This window comes from Astatotilapia calliptera, chromosome 6, assembly GCF_964374335.1.
Source record: "Astatotilapia calliptera chromosome 6, fAstCal68.1, whole genome shotgun sequence".
NCBI lineage: Eukaryota > Metazoa > Chordata > Actinopteri > Cichliformes > Cichlidae > Astatotilapia > Astatotilapia calliptera.
Window position 1 is genome coordinate 15316414 of NC_137427.1, and position 18463 is coordinate 15334876.

The window sequence follows — 18463 nt, forward strand, 5'->3', positions numbered from 1 at the left end:
ATATCAATTTTGACCACGTGACTCCTGCAGGAACCCTCTCGCGCTGACATTTTTAACAGTTTATATGGTTTTCTATTTTCTAATTCGTTTGACTATTTGCTTTCAGCTTAGTTTATTTCCGTTTCCAGAGTTTTCTTGTTTCAGGTTAATTTTTATTGTTTGATTATTTGTTTAAGTTTATTTCTTTTTTTCAAACCTCCCTCAGTATCTCACTATGGGAAGCGCCCACTGGCATGGCCAATCACGGAAGCTCAACAAGGAACACGTGGGTCTAGGACAGCCCAATCACTTCAGGGACATGGGGTCTGACCCGCTTATAATAACGTGACCAACCGTCCTCTTTTCCCAGGACATGTGCACTTTTCATGTTCTGTCCGGGACGTCCGGGGGGATTTTCGAGATTAATGAAAATGTCCGGGTTTTCCTACAGAGGACCCATATGTGTGACGTCATCCCCGAGGTGCTGCTTTGTGTTGTTGTTCTGCCCTTAAAAAAAAAATGTTGTTCTGCCCTCACAGACGGGACAGACGGGGCGCAACAGCGCGCCTGGTGATGTTTCAAAAATGCCAAAGCGCAACTGCAGCTTTTCAGACGAACTGCAAAAGAAATTTCCTTCGTACCGTCCCGGTACTGATAATTTTTCTTATACAGATGAGGCCTTATTTCTGTACCATTATTTAATTCCAGAGGTTTTTAAGTTTTTTTGCCCTTGTTGACTTGTAAAAGCCTATATGACATTTTTGTTTCACCATTCATTAACCGCACAGAGAAGGCATCGTTTAAATATGTTAAAATTTTCTTTAAGCAAACAGTATTATTAAAGTTCTTCATGACTGGGCCAAGTGTTCTCTTTTTTGGAAATCAAAATATGGTCACCCTAGCTTATAATAGCCCCGGCCCCACACCACCCCTTGAAGATCATAAAAGCTTTGTGCAGAACCTTGTGCACTAATTAATTAGACTAAACAATTATTTACTTTAGCTCAAGTTATTACGTTCGCTAAAAAGTTGGGATGCTGTGTAAGACATAAATAAACCTAAAATACAATGGTTTGTTCATTCTTTTGGAACATCCATTCTACTGTAATTATATATTTTCGTTGAGGAAATATATTGTTTTACTTTTATTAATATTAAATTATAATTATTAGTACTTTTAATGTTAGTTTTAGTCTTTCTTAAATTATCACACTATGGTACATATCAGAGAAAATATTTAGGAAAATCAGTATGGTTTAACTTTTAAAAGCTATTATTTTAAAATGTTCTTTGTGCACATCCAGTTTTGCTTTTTAGTTTAACTTTGATTAACCATAGCAACTTTGTACGGAGCCCCCCAGGGGACATGGGAGAAAAAAAAATTAGGGAGGAAAAAAAAAAAATTAGGGAGAAAAAAAAAATTAAGACGGACTTTTGCGAGATCTCGCAAAAGTATTGCGAGCGCTCGCAAAAGTATTGCGAGATCTCGCAAAACTCCAACAATGGCGGCAGCTACTTAGTTGTAATATTACTCTTTCTGGGTCACAAAATACACTTTTAAGATATTTTGAGGCGTGAATGCAGTTGTGTAAACGTCAGATACCTGCTCGGTTTACAAGACATCACATATTTGCAAAAGAGCTCCGACGTTTTTGGAGATCTGACACCCACTAGCTCGAAGCTAACGGGAGGTCGAGACCTACTACAGCCGGGAGGAACACCGCTTTCCCGGCACATCGTGCCTCGACCTCCCGGTCGGCTTCGAGCTGGCGGCCTCCGAAGAATGCGGCTAAAACTTTTGCGAGATCTCGCAATACTTTTGCGAGCGCTCGCAATACTTATTGCGAGATCTCGCAATACTTTTGCGAGCGCCCCCACGAGTCCTCAAATACCTGTGGAAGCATGCCAGCGTCATCTGGCACCAGATTCAAACTGCCAAGAAAGAACAAAGAGACCTTGACGTGGTCTTTTTAGACCTTGCCAACGCCTTAGGGTCAGTTCCGCACGAGATCTTGTGGATGACCTTCAACTATTTCAGCGTACCAAACCACATCACAGGACTGGTCAAGACCTACTTTCAAGATTTACAGTTTTGTGTGACAGCTGAGAATACCACCACAGCCTGGCAGCACCTGGGAATTGGGGTTATGGCAGGCTGCACGATTTCCCCTCTGGCATATATTATGGCAATGGAGTTGGTCATGCGGGCATCTTGGTGGGTAGTGGGAGGCGAGAGACTCAAGAGTGGCCTTCGTCTTCCTCCCATTAGAGCCTACATGGATGACATGACCATCATTACAACAACAAAACCATGTACTAGGCGATTGCTACAGAAGCTCCAGGAAAACATCGAATGGACAAGAATGGAGTTTAAGCCAAGTAAATCTCGCAGCATCTCCATCATAAAACGAAAACTGACAGCCGAGCAATTCTATTTCAGTGGAGAACCAATTCCAACAGTCTTAGAGAAGCCCATAAAGAGCCTGGGACGGTGGTATAATGCAGACCTCAATGATTCGTGGCAACTAGAACAACTAAGGCAGAAAATGGCTAATGACCTCAAGCGGATTAAAAACGCTGCACTCCCAGGGAAACTGAAGCTTTGGTGCTTCCAGTTTGGGTTATTACCCAGACTACTGTGGCCGTTGACAATGTATGAGGTCTCACTCAATCATGCCAATCGACTAGAGTGGCTAGTGAGCTCCTACGTTAAGAATTGGCTCAGACTTCCCAAATGCCTCAGCAGCGTTGGACTCTATAGTGACGGGATATTGTCATCGCCGATCAGAGGACAGGCACAACAGCAGGCTATAAGAGAATTAGCTAACACTGCTAAGAGGACCAGTCACTGGCTATGGTTAAAAAGGGCTAACATCACTTGGGCAGCTAAGGCAGTCAGCTAACCGCGCGAGAAGAAAATATTCCGCTCTTCTTCCCTTTTCTGGGAGGCAGTGGGGAGGTAGAGCGTACAGCCCGATACGGCGGGGACTTGGGAGGTCTCGGAAGTCAGATTGGGTGCCCCCCTTCCGGCTCTCCTCTCTTCTCCCTTTTGTCTTACTTCTCTTTATCACCTTTTCTATCCCTTTGAAGAAGTGAGGCTCCATAAATGCTAAAGAGGTAATAATTATTTTTTTTGGATGCAGTGAATAGATAGGAGAAAATAAACTGTAGAAAACTAAACAGAAGAAAGAAGAGGAGAAATGAAATAACAATTTGACATAAACCAGTGACACACTCCAGGGCCTGATCAACCCTGGCAGGGCCTCCTTGAATGAGGGTGTCTTGTGATGATGGCCAAAACACCCGATGAATCCAAGGTCCACTACTGACGATGTGTACCAAATCTTAATATGATAATCTAGATCAGATCTCTAATCCCCAAAAATGGCAGATTAGCTTGGGTAAAAGACCGAAAGTTGAGGCACACAACGATGTGTGCTGCCGGTAGTTTGTGGGCTGCCTTTCCTCATAACAGCCATCCCTCAAGATTCTCTCCATTTAAAGCAATGCAATATCAGGGACTATAACATCTAGTCCTTTTACTGAATAAGGGAAAAAAGTTACAACATAAATGCATAGTCACCTGTAAATGAATTATAGTAGTAAGTACAGTTTAGTTTTGAGACCAAGAACGGTCCAAAGTGATTTACAGAGGTACATGGTTTTTAAATGAGTAAATAAATGAAACGTTTCTCATACCAAAGGTAAAGTGGACATATATGTGCTTGTCTGAACAGATGAGTTTAAAGTACTTTTACAGGATATTGTATAATCTGAGGTCCAAAGAGATAAAAAAAAAAAAAAAAAAAGAAAAAGTAAAAGGCTTATAAGTAACAGGAAAATAGAGATGGGACTATTTCCATAAGGTCTTGGGGGCGGCTTTCAAGGCAACAGTCCTGAGTTTAACAGTATTTCTTAAATGGAAAACAAGAGTGGTTCAAAGAGTTGATGTGAGCATCAAAACACTGGTTAAAAAAAAAAAAAAAAAAAAAAAGCATGATGAAAAAGATTCCATTAATAAGCTTTTATGATTGACGAAAGGGACTCCAATCCCTGTCTGATTTGGGCAGTAACACTCTCGTTAGCGATAATTAGACAAAGCCTTGTCCGCAAAAAAAGTGAACATGTGAAAATTAACTGAATGCAGTACAAATTTAATTTGTTTTAATAAGGATTACTGGCTAAAAAAGGGCCACCCTCGGCACCTGACTCTACCATTTACCACCTTCCGTGCTGTGGAAATTCTTTTATCCCGTTCTAACTTTCAGTTGTACTTTTGTCATGCTGGCATGTTTGCGATCATCAAATTTTTAAAAATTTAATATAACAAATATAACCCAATTAAATACGATTTTTTTTTTAAATTATTACATTTTGTGACGAACATGTGACGAATATGCAAAAAAAAAAAAAAAAAAAAAAAAAAAAAAAAAGAGAAATGAGGAGAAATGAAGAAATAAGGAAATGGGTCAATGCTTTTTTCACAGCACAGCATTTACTTTCATATTTGTGAGTTTAAGAAACAAGAGCAGTGCTTTTATTTTCTTTCTGAGACAAATGACTCACTGCCCCTCCCTGGTTTACCAATACTGAATTTTCTAGTTTCTGGTGAAACCACCACAGTTTCTTTTATAAATACCAAAAAGTAAAAAATAAAAAAAAGACAGAAAAAAACATCCATTCCCAAACATTTTCTTATACATTTACTTATATTTTATAATAACAAAATGCATGTACAAACATTATTTAGCATAAACACATGCTAACCGCAAAGCCGCTGCCTCACCTCTTGAATAGGTCGAGGTAGCAGCATTGCGGTGACCCTGCAGTACAAACATGTGGACACCTGTGCTGACATCAGGCCTGCCAACACAGATTCAGTCACTAACTTTAGCTAATATGAGGAAATGGGACATTTTCTATCAGCTGTTTGGTTTGGGAGCTGCTGATGTCGGTCTACATTGTGCGGTAAAACAAAACCCCTTTTTTAAGAGCACTAGAGCAACAAAGGCTTTAAATAAAGAGCTTGTAGTGTTTTGTTTACATTCTGAACTCCTCCCAAATCTCAACCTCCACTGAAAGGCTGTAAAGTCATGTTCTTCACAGCTTTGTTAATCCTGCTTCTCTAACATAAAGAACTCGTTTTATAGTTGAACGTGAATTTTAATACCACTTGAATCCTTAGAATCCATAATGACGACAAGTCTCCAGCCATTTATCCAACTCCCTCCTATCTTCCTTCCAGTACTTTGTCTCTAGCGATGACAGCCTCATCGAACTTTATCATGAGCGTGGTGCCCTTGTGCCAGTGGACGGTGACCTTGGCAGGGAAGCCGCTGTGGGTGAGAATGGCCTCTATGATCCCTCCCGTGAAGGCCGCGCAGTTTAAGGTGCTGTTCTCCTTGGGAACAGAGATGTAGGTGTTGACGAGGGGCTCCTTCTCTATGATGTAGTAAGTCTTGTCATCGTCGTTGGCTTGCTCAAGCTTGTCTGCTTCCTTACCAAAGAGTGCTCTCCACACAGATACCTGAGAAGGACAAAGAAAATGACAGGATGACAGGGGATGCACAAAACATGTGCAATCCAAAAAAAAATTACTTTATTTGCTTTGGGAGAAAGTGTGCAAAGTGACAGGCAATGACTTTTTTCTGCAGCTAAAGGTAGAGGCATAACAAAGATAACACAACTGAGATAAAAATTTAAAAGAAAATGGCAAAATTAGTCATTTAAATAGTGCCAAGATCTATTTTACCTTTGTTTATGCAAAAACTAATGTAATTTCCATGTGTCTGTTACGCAACATGGGACAGACAGTGATGAACAGTTTTAATCTTTCAGAGCTCTAACATGCAGTCATCTCATGAGCAATTAAAATTCAGCACTGAGCCTGAACTAAGCAGATTAATGAATATATTTACATATGAACTCAAATGATCACCTGGTGTAACATTATGATATCCCTCATCTCAGACTGGAGTTTTAGGTTTTGCTGAATCAGCAAACACAAAGACAGTCTGCAAACAGTCAGCAAAAGATGCAAACTCAGCAGCCTGCAACAAGTGCTTTAAGCTGATACTGTGCAAAGGAGGTAACACCTCGAATCTGACGACGAACCTGGCGACGCATAGCGTTTTTTTTTAAAAGCTGAGAAATGCGTCGTATTTGATAGCTTGTTGTGAGACCTCACATCGAGTACATCTACTGCGGGAAGTGGTGCCTCGGACCCGGAGTTAGCAAGAACCCGAAGAGTAGAGTCCTGGCCCCTAGCCCTGCCAGTGTAGCAGAAATGATGACGGATGATGATGGCAGCAGCAGCCGTTCTTCTCTGGGCGAGTAGCTTAATGTTGTTCGTGTGTAATTTACATTGTGTAGGCTAACCACGTTATTAAATTAATGCATGTAAGGTGAACTAGCAAACACCGTCGTAGTTACATGCGGCTGTCTCCTTTTTGATGGCAGATACTCCCTTCACCCTGGCCAAAAAGGCTAAAATGACCAAAGAAAAAGTGGAAAACAGCTAAACATGAGAGGTTTTTGGACAAAGTTTGTGTTTTTTTCATTGTTTAAGCACTGTTTCCAGCCAAGAGTGATACCATATATGCCCTATAGCTGCAGAAAAGGCTAACATTGTTATCTTTTTACAAAAAAACCCCCCAGCTAAACATGAGAGGTTTTTGGACAAAGTTTGTGTTCTTGATTCTTTAAGCACCGGTTCAGCACAGTTTAAGCACCGGCACAGTTTCAAAAGTACCGGTTTGGCACTGGAATCGGATAAAACCTAAATGACACCCATCCCTACTGCTGATGTTCTGCATTCACAGCAAGTATTATGTGGAGCTGTATTTACACTAATATATGCTTGATTTTAATATTCATCATTGCAAAGTTATTATTAGTTAGTTATTATTAGTTAGTGAGGAAGATCTTTGTGAGCGGTCTGAATGAAATCCTGACACACACACAGTATACCTTGATGAACAGCAGTATGTTTAGCACTTTGGTCTCCCTCTTGCCGTTTTTCTCCCTCAGCACTAGCACGTCCAGTAGGCTGCCTCCCACTCGCTGCCCCAGCTCCGCTAGGCGAGCCTGCAGCTCGGACACCGAGTACACACGGCTCTGGCAGTACTGCACCACCTCTGAGAAGAGCAGGGTGAAGGCGCTCACGCTCACCTCGGTTTTCGGCCGGCTCAAAGGCCTCTCGAGAATAGCTGACTTGCCTCTGGTGAAGCGAGCCTCCATTATGATTTAACGGACAGCTGTAAGAGGAAACACCGAGGAGATTATTATTGTTAGTGAGGCTGCAACTAACTACAGGCTAACTGCTAATGCTAACCAAGGTGCTACAGGCACGCGAGAAACACAAATATGACATTTACGAAAATTATTCAGTTATTAAAATTAGTATCTTTCAACTCAGCTTTCTTTAAGACTATAATCAACACTCACCCGATCACTTCCTACACCTGAGTTGTTAAGGTTTGAGTACTTCCTGTTTATTAAAAACGTAACTTGTCACATGACCTCACCGATCGATTCACAGCTACGGAGTCCACGAAGTCCACGAGGGATTTATTTATTGCTTTTCGGCGGGGTAGCTAGCTAATTTGACTGCAAAGTGTGTGTGTGTGTGTGTGTGTGTGTGTGTGTGTGTGTGTGTGTGTGACTTGTAGTCAATCAAAATTAGAAAGTTAATTCAAGATTTTGGTTTAACAAACCTAAATGTACATGATTGTATGAATAACCATACAATACAAACCAAATCAGCTTGTGTTGTTTTTTGCCACCAAGTCCACGTCTACTTGTTTGTTCATGTGACTAAGCTGTTTCCCGGCGCAGGTGAGCACATATCAGACGTACATATTACAGGGGACTGTAAACATTAACCATAACTGACTTTATCCCTCGCTTCTATTGTTTTTGTCCAGGCATATACAAAGGAAACTGCATGAAGTAAAAAAAAAGTGAAACATAAACAATATAATAATAATAATAATAATAACAATAATAATAATAATAATAAAATAAATTTGTGATGAAAACTGAAATAAATGGAAGAGAAATTTTGCTCTTTGATGTGCTGTAGGTTAAATCAATATTTGGGGCCATCTGTGTACAGAGAGTACTCTTCCCTCTGAGACAGAGCACTGCTGTCATGCACGTACACCTACTTAAATACACCTAGACAAGTGAGGGAGCCCCACACATTTTGGATTATTGCAGAGATTCTTTCAATTTCACTGTTTAGGTTCATTTGTTTTGCAAGAATAAAAATAAAACAATAAAACGATTTAAGAAGCACTAACCGGGAGATGCAGAATGGCTTTCTGTGGACTCACATTTTTTCTTCTGACTTTATTTTACCTTGTTACTGTCTACAGCAGGCCGACAGGTAAGCGCAGTTATTTAAAACATGCAAGCATTCAGTTATCTTGCATTAGAATTTCCATTACAGGCCACAGTGTACCTGCTTGGCATGTTGATAAGGAATATTTTCTCTTTGGGCAACCTGATGTGTTTTGACTCACTTGTTCCTTGTTATCTGTAATCGGGAATTTTCTCTCTTTCCTTTCTTTCTCAAACTAAAAAAAAAAGCTTTCCCTCTTTCTTTAAGTATTGGGTTATTAACTGATCAATTAGAAAGGCTATTCAACTGTTCCCAAAATATAGGTCTTAAAAGAGTAAGACAAAGACATATACTGTATTTGGTAGCACAAACTCAGTATACTATGGAAGTGTGTCTAATGCCTGATCTTAAATGTACATTGCTTCAGCTGTATGTTTGAGCTCCTCCACTCATTCTCTCAGTGTTGGTATAGTTCTTTCCCATCTGTATAGCATTTGAGGAAGTCATGCTAGTTATAGGGCAACAACCTCTTGTCGTGCTATCAATTTTATTTATTGAATTTTATTGTTTTATTTATATTTTGATATTGCTAGGGATGATGCAATGATCGGGGACCATTCTTAATTTCGTTGTTCTCATGACAATGACAATAAAGATTCTGATTCTGATCTGATTCTGATTCCACCTTCTTTAATCCCCAGTTCATAACTTAGCTGATGTGAACTCTATATCACTTCAGACAGACTCTAATGCCTGTAAATTGCATAAGCTGTTAAGACAGATAAATGAATGGTTTGCTAAACCGGCTTTACACTAATATTGAGCAAGGACCACTGTTTCATTCTGAAGTAACTGAACATTTCATTCACTGAGGGATTAATGCACTTTTCTCGGCTTGTGTTGTTGTCAGGCGTCCACCTGCGTAACATGGAAGGCTTTATTCAAGCCGTGCAGCAGGTTGAACACTCCAACCCTGGTCTGCCCCCGCTGGCTCTGGTCAGGGCCTTGCGGAGGACTGCAGGCCATGATGACGTGATGACCATCCATTTCTTGGGCGCTTCCAATAATCTCAGCGATGCTGACCTCCTGGAGACGGCCATTCTCAACACCTCATCCTTCAGCTTTTTTGATAAGGCCATCCACCACATTGTGACGGACCATGGAGAAGAACGAGGGGTGGTTCTCACAAGAGATGGAACTACGGTGGCGCTTGTACCCTTATTACTAGGAATTGAATCAGGACTGAACGCCAAGATGGAAGAGGTGGCAGCAGCTGGGATCTTCCCTCTCACCTTCGGCAGGACACTGGGCTTATCATTTCTCAGCCTCCAGGACTTCCCACCATCTCACCGTTTGGGGCCTGACGGGTGCTGGGACAACGTGGAGCACCCCAGGGTGTTCAAACTGTCTCAGCCTGCCACTCTAGCCACCGATGCCATGATCAATGGGGGCATGGATGGCCTTATACTGGGCACAGACCTCAGCAATTTAACTGCATCTGAACAGCCACAGGCCCTCAGTGAGATTCTGAGAGGATACTACAATTTTACTCTGAGTGAGGGGCAGGGCATGGATGCTGTGAGCAGTCAGATTAGCCCAAGGAGGAGGGAGCTCTCTAGATCCATCCTAGAGTCTGTTGATCTTCACAGCCAGGTGATGGAGACACTAGCGTTGGTCTGGAAACTGGAGAAGACAGAATGGATTTCTATGGACACTGGGGTGGGAAAGGCGGTGAAAGATGGATTGGAGACATTTGTCAAGAAGTACTGGGGTGAGCTATGAATGAAGACATTTAATCATTCTTTTGTGCAAGAGTCTAGTGAACCTGGATGTTTTCATCAAACTTTGCAGTTAAAATAATCAGAATTAAATTTTTGTTTATGAGACAAATATTTTTGATAAGGATCTAAAGAGGATAACGTCACACTAGGTTAAACAGTAATCTCACCATGAACTCGTAAAAACCTTGTAAATTCAAACATTTTTTACTTAACTATCTTTAACTTCAGTTAACATTTGTGTATTTTGGCTGCCGGCCAGTCGAAAAAAACTCAATTTGAAGTGAAAGCCAGCACTGAAATAGTGCAAGGCTTTTACCAACATTATTATGAAACTCATTATGAAGTTTTTAACTGCAATTGCATGTTGTGATCACTATGCCCGTGGAGACTGGATTAAATCCACCGTTAAATAGTTAGGCCTCATAGAGGAAGAGGTATTTCTTTTATAGTATTTTTTTAGTTTTCAGTCATCTTGGTCCTGTGATCCATTGATACTTTATACTTTAAAGGCTCAACTTTAAAATGAATAAAAAGACACAAACCATTCAATTTTTTAGTCATGGAAGCTCAAGTTCATTCTGGAAATGTTAACATTCAACATTTCAGTCCATTTACAAAACAGACTGAAAGAAGTATGTTTCAGTTTTTCCACATTCAGTCAAATGTTATTACAAAGGAATTCGTCCATGCTTGGCTTAGCTGCCTTGCTTCTGGTGTGGGAAATGTAAGTTCTGTAAGTTTGCAAATTATTCAGACTTTTGGCTCTGATAAAATTAAGTGTGTGGACAACAATTTCATGAGATTATTCTAAAGGACTTACTGCACAGTCCTTCCTGGTGCAAACATTATGCCATCCTCTTTCTAAGCAAATTTCACTTTTGAAAATGTCCCACATTTGTCAGAACAGTTCTGGCAGGTCTCTGCTATATTCATTATCTATAAACTGTAATCAGTTTTTCAAACATCACTCCCACGTTTCGGATGTTTCAAAGGTCAAAGCTCCATTTCCAAAAAACTGCACCAACCACAAGCAGTCATCTGGTAAAAACACTGACAGATTTTAGACCTTAAAGAAAGATGTTGTGTGCACTACACTGGGCTTAAACAGTTGGAAAAACAAGCTTGTTTAAGTAATAAGCTCATTGATGCTGGACAAACTGAGTCATTATTTCCGAGCTGTCACAAAGACCTTTTTTTAGACACTAGCCCATATGTTCTGTTGCAGCCTATCAAGGTCTGGAGTGTTATTACTTTCCTAATCCTCACCTTGTCTCCTCCTACCCACAGACTGCCCTCAAATCATCCCTCGCTGTCAGTGGGGGGCAAAGCCCCACCGAGGTACACCTATCCCGCTCTCTCTTCCCCTCCAGTATCTGTACATTCATCATACTTATGAGCCATCATCACCCTGCTTATCCTTCCCAAGCTGTTCTCGTGACATGAGGTCCATGCAGCGTTTCCACCAGGAGGACCGTGGGTGGGCTGACATCGGATACAGGTAACAAAACTTTAAAGGAATCATTGGAAATCTAGGGAAATGTATTTTTACACGTTGTTGCAGTGTTTGTTAGTTGTATACAACAGATGTATACAACTGTCACTGCCTCAAAATATGGATCTGCTGTAGACAGGTGCTGCCTACTCTTTAGCGACCTTTGAAACTAATCACTATAGTTTGCCTTTCCTGTAAAAATGTCAAATTCTGGTCATATTCTGTCAAAAATAATTCTTCTAATTGAACAAATTCTTGTTTTTATACTTTTATTTTTGTAAATTGTAAGATTTACAGGTGCTTGAAGTGGTAGGAAATGAACATGGGAGTGGTGATTCGGAAAAAAAAAAAAAAACTACAACAGAAAATTCCTAAAATGCCAAAACATTCATTTAAGTAGCCATATTTCATATCTATGTTATTAGCGGGAGAATTTTCAGGAATGCTGTTAAAACGCTGTATTGCTGAAAATTCATCACATATGCTGGAATAAATTCTCAGCATTTCGCTCTATTTGTCTGCAGACTAGGAACCATCCACCTCATCCATTGATCACCTGCTCTCATATTTTTGCACTTTCAGCTTTGTGGTTGGGTCTGACGGCTACGTTTATGAGGGTAGGGGTTGGCATCATCTCGGCACTCACACCAGGGGACACAATGCCATTGGGTATGGCGTGTCAATCATCGGTAACTACACTGCCACCCTGCCATCTCGCTATGCCATGGACCTGCTACGTCATCGACTTGTCCAATGTGCTTTACACGGAGGAGGACTGGTTTCCAATTTCATCATCCATGGCCACAGACAGGTGGTGAACTACACCGCCTGCCCTGGAGACGCCTTCTTTTCAGAAATAAGAACCTGGGAGCATTTCAGCGAATAAGAGGACAGGCAGCATTCTGTCATCAAAGGTTCATCACTACTTTTGGAAATGTCTTATACTCTGGATCATTCTATCTTATTAATGTAGAGGTCACATTTAAAATTTGCATAGTTCAGTGCAGAAAGAAATGAATTCTGCTTAGATCCAGCATACAAAGTGGTACCATGATGTACTATACCTATTAATCAGCTGGTCAGTATGTTTATCCACCCAATTATCAATCAAATGAATGTTATTTATCAGTCCTCTGGGTGATATATGGGTGGATAAACAGTCTTAATTATCAGTACTCACGGTGTGGCCAGTACGTGTCCTACTGTTCCTACTCGCAGGCTCAGATGGGAGGTTTCAACAGGCAAATAACATTCAAAACTGATGGCTTGCATTTGTTTTCAGGCCGAGCTTCACATTACGATCCATTCCAAATAATGCTAAATACAAATGTTGCTTTGTACGCAATGCTTCGTATTAACTACTCAAGTACTGCTTGCCGATACCTTAAAACTCGAGAAAAATATATGCTATTCATTTGTAAATGTAGTTACAAATAAAAATTAGTGCACTCAAAAGCAACAGTTCAAGAGAATAAGATTTCTCTTTCTTTCAGGAAAAACCAATAAGGAACAAACACTCGTTACTGAGGATGATGATAAAATACACCTTTGCTACATATTAGTGCTATGAGTACATGTCTGATCATGTTATTGTTAATTGTCTGAAAGTAAAAAAAAATGTCTTCACAAAACAAAATTTTCCATTCTGTTTGAATTTTGCAGGAAGCGGACACACTAAAGAGAGACGAACAAAGAGACGGTCGAATAGTGTTTAATGTGACTGCGTATTAAAAATGTCAGTTTTGTTCTATTGTAACGCAGATACTGAAGCAGTCGCGCCAGAATGTAATACAAAAGAGGATGGTTCTTGAATACAAGGAGGGAGCAAGCCAGTCAGAAACCCAAGGCACAGAGATGGTGGGAGGTCTGATCAGAAACAGTTCATTTCCAGGCCAGGAAGCAGAAAATAATAATAATAATAATAATAATAATAATAACAATAACAATAACAACAACAACAACAACAACAACAACAACAACTCTTAAAAATGTATGTAATAAAATATTGTCAGTATACCAAAATCCCCATGAAGACTAAAAACAATTCTAAAACCCGTAAAAATACAATTTTCTACATTCATAAGAATCCCCTGATGTAATTATGCCACACGTTCATTATGGGTCCACCAGCAGGCCAGGAATTTCTTCTCCAGAGCGGAGTCCATGCCAGCCTCGTCTCAGGCAGACGAGGAGGAACCTCTCATCCTCCTCTTGTCCCTTCACTGGGCCCATCACATCCCATCCCAGCTCGCGTTCTGCACCCGAATCCGTCATGCGATGCCACCACGGCTCCCCTCGTGTCAGTGCCCTGTAAATAAATAGGGGCCAGAACAATGGTCCCGGAAGCTGCCCTGACTTATATGCATGGCGACCCTCACCCAACACGACTGCACCCAATGAACGACAGTGTAGACACTACTCACAAATGCAGGTAGAGGTACACCTCTGCCCTGCTGCCAAAAACATGTGTTGTCTCCTACTGTTGCCGTTCCTTGCTGTCAGGACTGGGTCGCCACGTCACACTGATTAGGTGTCGCACCCCCACGATCAGGCAGCGGGTCCCTCTTTTCACGTGGCCTTCGCACATTCCTCCTCATTTCGGGGGCCTCTCTCCTCATAGTGCTCCACTAGCCTGCTTTTAATTGGTCTTTAAACAGCTGATAGGCCACCTCTGGACACACCCATGCCTCAGCAGGTGATCCCTATCAACTAATATATCCCATGCTCTGCCACGCCACAGTGGATTAAAACCATGTCAAATAAAACACTAAAAACCATGCAATAGAAACAGAATAAAACCATGCAAGTAAAAATTACACTCATAAATAAACACTAAAAATCAGAATAAAATCAATATAGAAGATAAATACAAATTTCCACTGTGTGACACTATTACAGCTGTAACGGTCAGGATGTGCTGTGTGGCAGGACCCAAGTGCAGGACCCAAAAGAAGGAAGATTACCCGAAAGTGCAGCTTAGTTTTCTGTGGGAAACACAGAAAACAAAAGACGAAGTATAGTGACTAGAACTGACAAACCAGGGACTCGGGGAACTGGAAAACAAGAAACCAAAAAACTAGGTGCTACAGAGACTGGGAAGACAGGCAAAATGAGGCTACAACACGACACAGAGCAAGAAAAACACAGGGCTTAAATACACACTGGAGTACTCAGAGACTGGGGGACAGGAGGGTAACACAGCTGGGAGAAATCAGACTTAACAAGACAAGGGAAGCAAAACCAGAAACACTGACATGAGACATGGACTTTTAAAGTAAAACAGGAAGCACACGACAGGCACAGAGACAAACTGGACAGAACAGAGGGAGCTTAAAATACAAAAAACCAAAACACTGGTAGTAATAAACCAAGATGAAACCAAAGATTGATCATAATAATAATAATAATGAAACAAACCAAAACACTGGGTCACTGACCCAGGACAGTGACAGTAACACTCGTGGGTGTCTCTTTTTCTTTTTTGATTCAGAATGACTAGTTTATGGCCCAAAACTGTAGATTTGTGCTGCATGTTTAACATTTTTAATGAATGCTATTCCATTAAGAGGTCATAGACCTCAGTCAAAATGTCATTGGTAAATTAATTTCTGTATTTATTGAAATTACGTTAATGAAATCGATGTCTATTGTGTGTTTCTTTGGAAAAAGAAAGAAAGAAAAGAAAACACAGGTGTAAAAATCTATGCAACTTGATTTCAACAGGTCACTCACTTTTGCTGGGACCAACAGAATCCCATGAGCATGTTTTCTCATGCTTCTGCACTTTAAACTGACCCATTTCTCCTCATGCTGACGATAAATAACCTGATCTGACAGATTGTTTACTGTGTAAAGTCCATCATATGAACGCTGCAAAAAGCTTTCCAGAGGAAAACACTAAAGTAGCTATGGCTTCACAGTGCAGCTGTTGAGACAGTGAACCCAGAGAGACATCAGCACCAACAGCTCGCCAGTCTGTGTGACAGGAGAAAGCTTTTGATAAAGATTATGCAACAAAACAGTCTCATCAGCCACACCTGGGCCTGATTACTGCAAGACCTGTTCAATGAAAAAATCATGGAAATAGAAGCTGTCTGACTATGTAAAGTAGGCGAAAGGATCTGAAAGAGCAACACATCATGACACAATCTAGAGAAACTCAAACCAGATGAGAAACAAAGTTGTAACCAGTCTGGAAAGAGTTACAAAGTTATTTCTAGGTCATCGGGACTCCAGCAAACCACAGTGAGAGCTATTATCCACAAATGGAAAAACCTTACAGCAGAGATGAATCATTAGTTATTATTAAGCTCTGCCTGTCTTCAACAGCATGCCTTTTGTCCCGTCTTCCTCTCCTCACCCCCAGCCAGTCGTGGCAGACGTCTGCCCCTCCCTGAAGCTGGTTCTGCCGGAGGTTTCTTCCTATTAAAAGGGAGTTTCTACTTCCTACGGTTGCCAAGTGTTTGTTTAAAGGGGGCCATTTCATTGTTGGGATCTTGGAGTGACTGTTTTTGTGATTTGGTGCTATATAAATAAAATATAAAATTTAATCAAATTAATATCTGTTTAATATTAACATTTGTTTGATTAGTGGAAATGCGTCTCGCCCTAAGACAGCTGGGATAGGCTCCAGCTTCCATCCGTGACCCTGACAAGGATAAGTGGAAGAGAATGAACGGATGGATGGATAGTGAAAATGTGTAAACAAAATTTAGGAATGGACTGTATGTGGTGTCAAATTCAAAGACAGACTTGGAGTCCTAGTGTGACTCATTGAACCATTAAGAATTTATCAAAGAGTATCAGCAGCCCTGAAACACGTCAGCTGTTGTTTAAACATGTTTCTGTTTCATTCTTTCGTGGTTACTCTGTAGAAGACATCAGCACCATCTACAGGTTTAGTGCATCTGAGAAAACCATAAAACAACGAATTATGTACAGTATTAAAAAAAATAACTAAACATAATTATGTGTATAGATTGGATTAATCCGGGGCGTTGTTCAGGGGCTTTTACAGGTTATTGGATATGTTCAGTTAAGTGTTTTTTGTTTGGAGCACTTCTTATCGTCATTTTACATTCATCCCATTTAATTCTGAGACACTGAAAACATCTCTGTCCTGTCGCAAGGACCTTGGTGGATTTTATAGCCAATATCTGCTTTCCTTACTGGTGCAGTAGTTTTACTGGAACTTGTACATGCAGCACACTTCTATATTTCTGTCTGCAGGAGGGATAGCAGCAGCACATAAACACGACACAAATGAGGGTGTTGGCAGAGCTCATTATGCTGTATCACTAATTAAGAGTTGTGTAACAGTAATAAAAGGTTTTTAATTGCAGTGGTGCTAAGGTGGCATCTGGGTTGTGATCATTTATTTGACACAGAAGCTGCTCCACTGCTATTAGAGTGAGAGGTGTAATTAAATCCTGTAGTTTTGCCAGTCTGTGTCAAAGTTCTGTTTCTGTGTGCTGTAGAGGAGAAAACCAAAGTCCATCCACACATAGACCTTGGACTTCTGTGCTCACATGGGCAGACAACGTTCTCTGTTTGGGGGCTGGGAGTTTCTAAATAAGTAAGAGTTTTAATACTGAACTTCCTTCACCAGCCAAACAAACAAATATTACTAATATTAGTATTAGTATACCTCAAACTACTTATACTAGGAAAAAAACTGAACAAAACAAATTATAAAAACTAAACAAAAAATACCACATGTATCAAATATGCTAAGTAACCTTGAGGTGTAATGATTACATTTACATAAGATAAATCTAGCTTTAAATAAATGTGCACATAATATCACACATTAATGAATTACAGGTAAGAGTACAGCCAAAGCCGCAGTAATACATTTGATCGGTACAGCTAGCACAGTGTATTCCCTTGCAAAAACACAGTTTAACCAGAGGGTGGCGCTGCACAGCCAGAGATCATATTAGTGAGTTTTATATCGCTAACCCTTCTCTTTGAGCTCAGGGAGACATGAAAGCTGAGGTTTTGGACCCGGGCTTTGAGTTTTTGGAAGTTTATGAATCATTTTGTTTTGAGTGAGTCATATAGCACTTTATAATAATGTCACACTATTAAGCATTAGTAAGTTATTAATAAGCAGTTAATTGAGCATTTATAAAGTTTTATAAGCTTTTTGTGAGTGTGTTGATAAAGGTTTCATTAATAGTTATTTCATATTGTAATTCATGGTTAATTCAGGCAGTTACAAGTGAATTAAGTATTTTGCGTGAGCTCATGTCAAATGAGGACTATTTATGCTTTATAAAGCATTTATTAACAAAAATAAAAGTAGCTCGAGACTCCAGCAGGTCTCAGATATCTTTATAACAGAAAAAGATTGTTTGGCTAGCTGACAATATGGATAAGATGACTTCTTTTAGATTTCAGAAATGCATTAGAACTACACACTCTGTTAGTCGTATTTACTTTTATAGGAATATTTTTGTATTTTGTTTAGATTCATTTTCCTTCTTCTTTATAAATATGCTCTGAGATGTCAGATAGTCAAGATGGCGCCTGTGTGTGTGGCTCGCCGTCAGCTGTTACCTGTTTTTGTTTTTTGTTTTTTATGTTTGTAGTTCAGTAAAAGCAAGTGAAAACTGCAGGCTTTTGTTATTTGACCCGTTTAAATTCATTTTAATATCCCAGACAGGATTAAGGTAGAGTTTTTTTAATATATATTTTATAATTTATGTGGCTATAATACATGTGTAATATTCATTTCACCCGTTTAGTAATAAAAATCAATTGAAAAACATATTTAACACAACTTTATGTGGTTAAAAAAAGTAATAACAAAGCCAATATAACATAACGCGATAGTTAAAATCCTCATAGATCAGCAGTCCCCAA

The 18463-nt window shown here is 40.1% G+C and overlaps 2 protein-coding genes across 3 annotated transcripts; one reads left to right on the plus strand and one right to left on the minus strand.

Moving 5' to 3' along the window:
- Positions 1–4455: 4455 nt before the first annotated feature.
- On the minus strand, positions 4456–7625 carry trappc5 (trafficking protein particle complex subunit 5). Its single transcript, XM_026170521.2, has 3 exons — positions 7426–7625; positions 6949–7235; positions 4456–5506 (listed from the first exon to the last, which is right to left on the minus strand). Exons 2-3 carry the CDS (start codon positions 7216–7218, stop codon positions 5210–5212), a joined length of 567 nt encoding a protein of 188 aa, XP_026026306.1. The 5' UTR covers positions 7219–7235; positions 7426–7625; the 3' UTR covers positions 4456–5209.
- Positions 7626–7697: 72 nt separating this feature from the next.
- On the plus strand, positions 7698–16937 carry LOC113023986 (N-acetylmuramoyl-L-alanine amidase-like). 2 transcript variants are annotated; one of them, XM_026170519.2, is made up of 4 exons: positions 7698–7815; positions 9234–10094; positions 11392–11602; positions 12179–16937. In XM_026170519.2, exons 1-4 carry the CDS (start codon positions 7713–7715, stop codon positions 12480–12482), a joined length of 1479 nt encoding a protein of 492 aa, XP_026026304.2. In that variant the 5' UTR covers positions 7698–7712; the 3' UTR covers positions 12483–16937. The 2 variants fall into 2 exon arrangements, with proteins under 2 accessions (XP_026026304.2, XP_026026305.1); XM_026170520.2 differs by lacking the exon at positions 7698–7815 and adding an exon at positions 8124–8368.
- Positions 16938–18463: the final 1526 nt, after the last annotated feature.

What these genes read in the sequence shown, in the direction of transcription:
- trappc5 (XM_026170521.2), bottom strand. Translation starts at nt 7,218, where the DNA reads ATGGAGGCTCGCTTCACCAGAGGCAAGTCAGCTATTCTCGAGAGGCCT. An exon ending in ACATACTGCTGTTCATCAAG is followed by an intron (nt 5,507 to 6,948) that starts GTATACTGTGTG and finishes TGTCCTTCTCAG; the next exon opens with GTATCTGTGTGGAGAGCACT.
- LOC113023986 (XM_026170519.2), top strand. Translation starts at nt 7,713, where the DNA reads ATGAATAACCATACAATACAAACCAAATCAGCTTGTGTTGTTTTTTGC. An exon ending in TAAGCTGTTTCCCGGCGCAG is followed by an intron (nt 7,816 to 9,233) that starts GTGAGCACATAT and finishes TGTTGTTGTCAG; the next exon opens with GCGTCCACCTGCGTAACATG. An exon ending in TGGGCTGACATCGGATACAG is followed by an intron (nt 11,603 to 12,178) that starts GTAACAAAACTT and finishes TTGCACTTTCAG; the next exon opens with CTTTGTGGTTGGGTCTGACG.